General features: G+C 35.7%; 1 protein-coding gene across 3 annotated transcripts; it reads right to left on the reverse strand.

The window, feature by feature from the left end:
• Nucleotides 1–973: 973 nt before the first annotated feature.
• Nucleotides 974–4,756, reverse strand: LOC107792192 (uncharacterized). Of its 3 annotated transcripts, none has more exons than XM_016614384.2 (12): nt 4,675–4,756; nt 3,723–3,988; nt 3,561–3,635; nt 3,289–3,347; nt 3,069–3,201; nt 2,901–2,997; nt 2,744–2,810; nt 2,388–2,486; nt 1,975–2,064; nt 1,727–1,881; nt 1,359–1,460; nt 974–1,269 (listed from the first exon to the last, which is right to left on the reverse strand). In XM_016614384.2, the coding sequence occupies exons 2-12, from the start codon at nt 3,922–3,924 to the stop codon at nt 1,113–1,115; spliced, it is 1,236 nt and encodes a 411-aa protein (XP_016469870.1). In that variant the 5' UTR covers nt 3,925–3,988; nt 4,675–4,756; the 3' UTR covers nt 974–1,112. The 3 variants fall into 3 exon arrangements, with proteins under 3 accessions (XP_016469870.1, XP_016469868.1, XP_016469869.1); XM_016614382.2 differs by having other exon boundaries at nt 3,069–3,204; XM_016614383.2 differs by lacking the exon at nt 4,675–4,756 and adding an exon at nt 4,067–4,655 and having other exon boundaries at nt 3,069–3,204.
• Nucleotides 4,757–8,127: the final 3,371 nt, after the last annotated feature.

Consider the following 8,127-nt stretch of genomic DNA (forward strand, 5'->3'; position numbering starts at 1 on the left):
AATAATGTACTGTGAGAATCCAATGTGGGGTTTAAATTGTTTGGTACATATTCGAATTCATTGCTTTTGATAAACAGTAATTGATGACTGTAAGAAAGCTTACCTTCGGTTTGATTATTGAAGTGCTCTAGGTTAGTATGCTGTATGTTAATTAATTCCAAACAGCCCCCCGAGTTGATATAGTAGAATATTACTTATTACTCTCTCTGTTTTAATTTAGATGAGATAGTTTGACTCGGCACAAAGTTTAAGAAAAAAATGAAAGACTTTTGAAACTTGTGGTCTTAAAAGTTTAAGGGGTAAAACCTTTGTGGGGCCATGACATTTGTGTGATTATAAAAGCTTCTCATTAAGGATAAAATATGTAAAATAAAGAGTTTAAAGTTGAATTATTTCCAAATTTAGAAACGTGTCATTTATTTTGGAACAGACTAAAAAAGAAAGTATCTTATCTAATTTGAAACGGAGGGAGTACTTTTTTGTTAGCATTTGTAGTTTATAAGAAAGTGACGATGAAGTTCTGTTAAGTCCTAATAGTAAAATATTACTTTTTGTTAGTGCATGACATCCTAATTAAAGGTAATTAGTATATGAATTTAACTTTATATACTTAATAGACTTATTAACTGCTATAACATATTAAATTAAACTGCAAATAAGGTAACACTTCAGTAAATTGTCAGTGTATATAAATTAAGTAATTTCTAGTAATCTTTAAGTTATTATAAAGAAAAGGGCACATGAGCAATTCGACATCACTATCAGTAACAAAAATTAGAAACCTTAATTTGTCAGATACCATTGTTTAATGCTTGGATTGACTTGACCAAAAACGAAGCTTCATTAATTAAAATTAGTGTTGAATTCAGTAGTTGTGACTGATTGCTTCATTGGATTCTTTAAAATGACCTTTTGATCAAGTGTCAAACCTTTTTCCCTTGTTACCTTATGGGAAGCAGCAGCAGCTAGCAGATACGGCCGAAAGAATCTCTTTATATTAATAAAATAAAATGTTAAAACAGAGATAAAAAGTAGTTTAGACAAATACTCCTATGTTGGACGAATACACTTCTATAGTTAAAATGTACAAATATTTCAAAATGTCCACTGTGTTATTCAGTTTCCACCCCATCTTCACAATCTTTGAGATGTTCTTTGAGGCTTTGTCCAGGTATTTCATTATTCCATGTTGAATCTGTTTCTGGCAATGTATATTCGTCAGGTTTGAGCGACAACTGGAATTCTGGAAGATCGGGCAATGCTTGACCTCTGCTTAAAAAATCATCATATATAAATGTAAGCGTATTAAATTTTCAGGCATAAGAACAATGTTTCAATGTGTAAGATGTAATCCTCACTTTTCTTGATCCAAAAGATAGCCATACATCTGAGTCTTTCTGGCAGCAGTTTCGGGGACTTTTTTGTTTAAATGTTTCATAACACCCCATGGCGGAGGAGTTCTATTGCAAATAGACAACAAGGAAAGTTAGTTATAATGGTTTGTAACTTCATAACAAAGTAGGAATGTTCTTTGTTTAAAAGGGCAGTCTGGTGCACTGAGCATCCGCTATGCGCGGGGTCCGGGGAAGAGCCGGGCCACAAGGGTCTATTGTACGCAGCCTTAACTGCATTTATGTAAGAGGCTGTTTCCACGGCTCATGGCAGCAACTTTACCAGTTACGCCAATGTTCTTTGTTTGCAATGTAAAAAGAAGAGAGATACAAACCTTGTCACAGGTTCTGCAAGGCAAAAACTTAAGGAGGCCTTTTTGCTTTCTGTAAGTAATTCTTCTGCTGCGAGGAAACAACATAGTGCACTAACATGGGAGGAAGGTTCTGTGCCTTTGTCGACGATTATACCGTGGTAATAGTAAGCTACAGCCTGACTATGCCATTCACATATATGAGCAAGAAAAGTGAAAGAATATGAAAAAAGCTTAACAAGAAATTAACAAGTTTGGTACAAAAAATAAACCTTTGCTTCAAGATACTTCCATTTGATGAATAATATATGTTTTTTCGCTGTTCCATGGAAATTATTATGTCCAGACAAGCAGCAAAGAGCCTGAAATAGCAAAAAAGAAGAAGAAAGAAGTCCAAGATTAACACTGGTGATGTGCAATTGATGGAGTGAACAGTCAGAACTACACAATCATATGATGCAAAAAACAAACTAGGACAAAGTCGACTAGTCCTTAATATCGAACTACTAATTGAGTTCAGATATAAGCCTCAATCCTGGTGTTTCAGATTTGCCACTCTTGATGTTCAGGAATCAGGAGTTTGATATAATGAACAAGCAGGAATTGTCAAGTTGACGAGTAATAGGGAGAAAATTTTCTAGCAAATAAATCAGCATTAATAAAGGGAAAACACAGTTTTAAGTACCTGTCCATAGTAGCTTACTGCTTCACATGCCAGCCTCCTCTTCACTGATAAAGTCGCATTCTGACTTTCAAGAGCCAAACCTAATTGAATTTCAGTTCCCTGAGATATCACTCAAGCAGTGTCACGAATCAGTCAACGTATTTTCTATGAATTTCAATAGCTTCTTAATCATCTAACAGGATTTCCATTTTGGAGAATATTGTTATAATGATCTGATTTTATTTCCATTTCGCCTTAGCTCTTTCTTAATGTGCTGCTTTCCAGTAACTACATGTAAAACAGTTATCTTTTCATTGATTTTATTGTGTATAAGGAAACAAAAATTGTATTCCAATTAATCGACGAGTAACATATACCTGGGCTAGTGCTTGGGTTGAGGTGGCTTCAAGAATACCCTGACGCAAATCTTTAGGCAATCTGTTCCTGTTCAAGTTAGGATAACCTAATAAATATGACAAAGAACAGATATAACTGTAAAAATAAGACAGAAAAGCTGAACATATATTTACATACTTAACATCAGGTGGTAAGTGGACAAGAACATCTTGAACACAGAAATCCAAATAACCTGCTGTTTTTAGCAGCAAATCAACAGCATCCCTCATGCAATCTGAAAAGGAAACGATGTTGATCATTGCTGATCAGACTTTGAGGTTAAGTTAACATTAATAACCACAATACCTCCGGATACAACACGTTCAGTCATAGCACTGTCTTTTGGTATCAACTTCATATTTGCCTCTACTAATGTTAACATTGCCATCATGTGGAGGACAGACAGTAATTCAAACCAGGAGTTTGCTACAGATATTTCCTGCTAATAAAAGATCATAAAGCTTGTCAACAAGTGATAACCACTCAACATTTACAGAAATTCAAGAATTGATAAAAAATATTGAACCTCTTGCCCATCTTCTAAGTTTCTCCACTTAAATCCAATCAAGTCTTGAAGCCCAAATTCTGTATAATGACATGATCATCGATTAGCACCAAAATAGTATGAGTAGCAAACTATACAACAACAATAACAACAAATTCAGTATAATCCTACAAGTGGGGTCTAGGTAGGATAGCATGTACGCAGACCTTACCCATACCTAGAAATTAGAGGGGCTGTTTTTGATATACCCGCAGCCAAACTATAAAGTACACAAATCTGAAAAGGGTGCAAACCTTTTCTAGTGAGGCCAACAAGAAGAGACAAATACTCCTCGAGAGCTTGTTGTAATTCATCAATGGCAGAAACATCTGGAGAACATATACAATGAAAGTAATCAAAAGATAGTGTACGAACGATACTCAAGTATAAGCAGAGTTTCCATTGTTAGTTCATACCTGTATCTTGCGCGATCAGCACAATCTGATTCCTTATAGAAGTTAGTCTATCAGCAAGATCCTTAGGAATCACACCCTTGAGTGTCCTCTGGATATCACATTGAACAGGAACACGCATTGAAGGGACAAAAATGCTGACTTCAGGAATGATGTTCTTCTTCTTCTTTTTTCCAACCGCGTAGACAGAAACAGCACACCCCATTGTTTTTTAAGGGGAATGATCTCAACTAGTAACATCCTACGTAGGCATTGAATATTGCAAGATTCTGGGAATAGCAGCACATATGATCAGCTACAAGATGAAACTATGAAAAACATTGAACCATATATAATACCACACTTACTATTATGGGCTGCCAAGTCAAGTTGCAAGCATGGCAAAGGTGAATACAAAGATGGACTACTAGTTGACTAGTAATATATTGATAAAAAAAAAGGGCTATCCGGTGCGCTAAGCTCCCGCCATGTGAAGGTCCGAGGAAGGGCCGGATCACAATGATCTATTGTAAGCAGCCTTACCCTGCATTTTTGCAAGAGGCAGCTTCCACAGCTCAAACCCGTGACCTCCCGGTCACATGACAACAATTTTACCAGTTACGCCAAGGCTCAGGGTCCGAGGAAGGGTCGGACCACAATGAACTATGATACGCAGCCTTACCGTGCATTTCTGCAAGAGGCTGTTTCCACGGCTCGAACCCGTGACCTCCTGGTCACATGACAACAACTTTACCAGTTACGCCAAGGCTCAGGCGTCCGAGAAAGGACCGGATCACAGTGATCTATTGTACACAACCTTACCCTGCATTTCTGCGAGAGGCTATTTCCGCGGCTCGAACACCTGACCTCTTGGTCAGGTGACAACAATTTTACCAGTTACGCCCCTTATGTTCGATAATATATTGATAAGAATGGGACTATTTGCAATGTATTCTAATAAATGTTGGGAACTTACTGTCAATGCCAGGCTGCTAGTGTGGGCTGACATCTATTGATATCAGTATCACTATCACCTATTTAAGTGACTACAAAAATGCCACTGCCTATGAACTGTGAAGTGAAGGTTCCAGGATGGTTTAATATGCATATTATATAGTAAAAAGGACAGGGAAAGAGTTGCTAAATAAAATATATAGTGTGTACAATTATGTAAAAGATTAGAGATCTGAGATTTGGAAGCAAATGAGGAAGCTCAGGTTACGAAAAATGGTCACATGCCAATGCGAATACATAGGGGAAGACTTACAACTAGTCAATTATTTTAGAATAAATGCTACAGTATTGTGTTTAGACCGTAGTTAATGCTGTAGTTTTATCTCTATCCAATAATACGATGACTCTAATCCCTATGTATCAGTCGGTAGAAGTTTAAAGTTCAAACGCCATTATATTTATGGTGAATTTAGACTAAGGAAACTGGTTTTCTAAGGGAAAAATGACAACTTTTACTTTTACATATATACAATATTGACGACTGAAATTTGACTAATCTCCTTTGCATGTATTTAGGGCAAAACCAGCTTCAAAAGCAATGTTCTCATTTGTTTTGCGTGTGGGGACAGTAAGATATGTGATTTTGGTAAAGGAAGCAAGATATACTTTCTTTCTAATTCATTAAAAATCTATTTATATAATGACAAAGATCTAAACACTGTGGATCGATTGGTTTAGGGATAAGTTATGCATCAATTAATTCTAATATTCTTATCTCACATATAATTTATGAGGAACACAAAAAATAACAACCAAACATTATACAACTTAATGTTGATTTTTATGTGAGGATTAGATTTCTTCAACCCAAGCAAACATGCATGGTACAAACTAATGCTGGATTTTATGTGGAGATTAATTGTCCTTTATAAGTGCCTCTGAGTAGGAACATAGGACTATCGTACCAAATATAACAGGGTCCTTGACTTAATTTCCTTTTCATATAAAGGTAATCTATTTAATTTAACTCCTTGCCACCACCTAGTTCGGCCCTTACATGTAACCTAAACATGCATAACATACTAAAACATACTACTATAGAATATTGTGGTCATCAATATGTTAAGTATAATATTGTTTTAAAAGCTTTTCTAAACAAATTTAGAAAAGAAAGACCAAGTATCATGTAAATGAAAGGAATGGAATACCAATACTTCTACTTCTACTATGTTCTTTCTTGGCAAGTCTTGCACTATTTTCAGGTCCTCGTTGCGAGCTCGCAATTCACAACAATAAGTACTTATCCGAGTGTTTATAGTACTAGAATTTCTCAAACTCAAAAATCAAAATGCATGAAACTTAAATAAGAGTTCTACAAATTCAGAGGCGGATTCAGAATTTAAATTTTATGGGTTCAACTTTTAAAGTTATGAGTTCATATCTATTATTTTTGTAATTTTAATAAATTTTTACACATAAATTTATTCAGCGTCAAAAGTTATGAGTTCAATTGAACCCGGTAATAATATACTATATCCGCCCCTGTTCCTAATGCCTTATAATATTCAACAAACCAAACTTATTTTTAACATATCTTGCAAATTATCACTTCAATTCGTACGACATTACTTCTTGTTTTTAACATTTGAATTCGTTAACACAACAGGAAAAAAAAAAAAATCAACTTTTAAGTTTTAACGAAACAATGTCCTTATTAACATATCATAACATTGAGATGTTGGAGCTCTATCTTTTTCAATGCGGTCACACGTCCTTTTTCTTTTTGGGTACACTTTTAGAAAATAAAATATTGTGGGATGCTTGAATAAAATTCACATGTGGGAATTAAGATTCAGACGGTTAAAAAACTAGTGGTATCTCAAAAAGAATGTTCATTATTGATTTGGAAAAACTTTTCTTTTTCTTTTTTGGAATATTATATTTTAGATTCACTTATTATCTAGTAAATTATAAAGTTTTACATTTAGAAGAGTTAAACTAGTCTTTATTTAATCGTTGGAGCAACATTTTATATATAGTACTATAATATTTTCGACTCCCTTTCTGTTCTTCCTATCTGTTCTAAGTTAGGCTATACTTTCTAGAATGTTGTTGTTTCTGCTTTTTATTTATAACGGGAAAAATTTGTTAAACTCTAATCAAGGGCGGCTCTAGGGTAAGGCAAGAGAAACTCTTGCCTTAGGCCCCCAAATATTTAAGGCCCCAAAAAATATAAAGTACTATTATATCATTATATAATTGTAATATGGTCAAATTTTCATGATATTTGCCATGACATAATATGAATTATAACAAATTTGTGGTTCATGATATTTGTCATGACATAATATCCATTATAACAAATTTGTGGATCATGACATTTTTCATGACATAATATCCATTATTAGGCCAAGGATTTCTTGCTATAAATAGAGGAGTTTCTCCTCATTTGAAAACACACAAATTCAAGAGCTTTTGTAATGACCCAACCGGTTATTTTAACTTTTAGAATCCCCTTCCCTAAAATAAAATTTTTCGTATGTGCTTTTAATAATTTTTGACTTGCAGGGATGGTTGGTTCGGGATTTGAAAACGTTTGGGGTGAAATCGGAACACTTGGTTCCTTAAATTAGCTTTAAAAGGTCAAGTTTGACTTCGATCAACATTTGTAGAAAACGACCCCAGAATCGGGATTTGACGGTTCCAATAGGTTCGTATGATGATTTTGGATTTGGGCGTATGTCCGAATTGAAATTTGGATAACCCGGGAGCGTTTTGACGCTTAATAGTAAAAATTAACTATTTGAAGGTTTAAAATTCTTTAAAATTTGATTTGGGGTAGGTTTTTGAGTAATTGAATTCTGTTTGGAATTCCGAGTTTGGGAATAGTTCCGTATAGTGATTTAAGACTTGCACGCAAATTTTCGTGTCATTTTGAATAGTTTAAGTATATTTCGGCGCATTGGAAGTAAATTGAAGAACATTCTTAAGTTTGAATCAATTTGGTTTAGTGTATGATTCTTAGATTTGATGTTGTTTTACGCGTTTCGAGAGTTCGAGCGAGTCTGTTTTATAATTTCAAACCTGTTGATATGTTCAGGTGGGGCTCCGGGGGTCCCGAGTATTAACCGGACGAGGCTCGGACCAATTTTAGAAAATTGAGCAAGGACTGAAGCTCCTAGCTACTGTCATAATCGCACCTGCGCTTGGACAACCGCAGGTGCGAGCTCGCAGGTGCGAACGAGAGAAGCCTGCCCAGCCATCGCAGATGCGAAGCATTTGGCGCACCTACGAACGCGCAGGTGCGATGGCCTTGTGCGCAGAAGCGGAAAAATGCGCAGGTGCGAAGGGATGGGCGCACCTGCGCTTGCGCAGAAGCGTGCACTTCTTCCGCTGGTGCAGAACCAGGAAAAGAACGAAAATGCGCACCTGCGAGGAATTTCCGCAAGTGCGAAGGCCGCATGTGAGGTACTCC

This window comes from Nicotiana tabacum, chromosome 17, assembly GCF_000715075.1.
Source record: "Nicotiana tabacum cultivar K326 chromosome 17, ASM71507v2, whole genome shotgun sequence".
NCBI lineage: Eukaryota > Viridiplantae > Streptophyta > Magnoliopsida > Solanales > Solanaceae > Nicotiana > Nicotiana tabacum.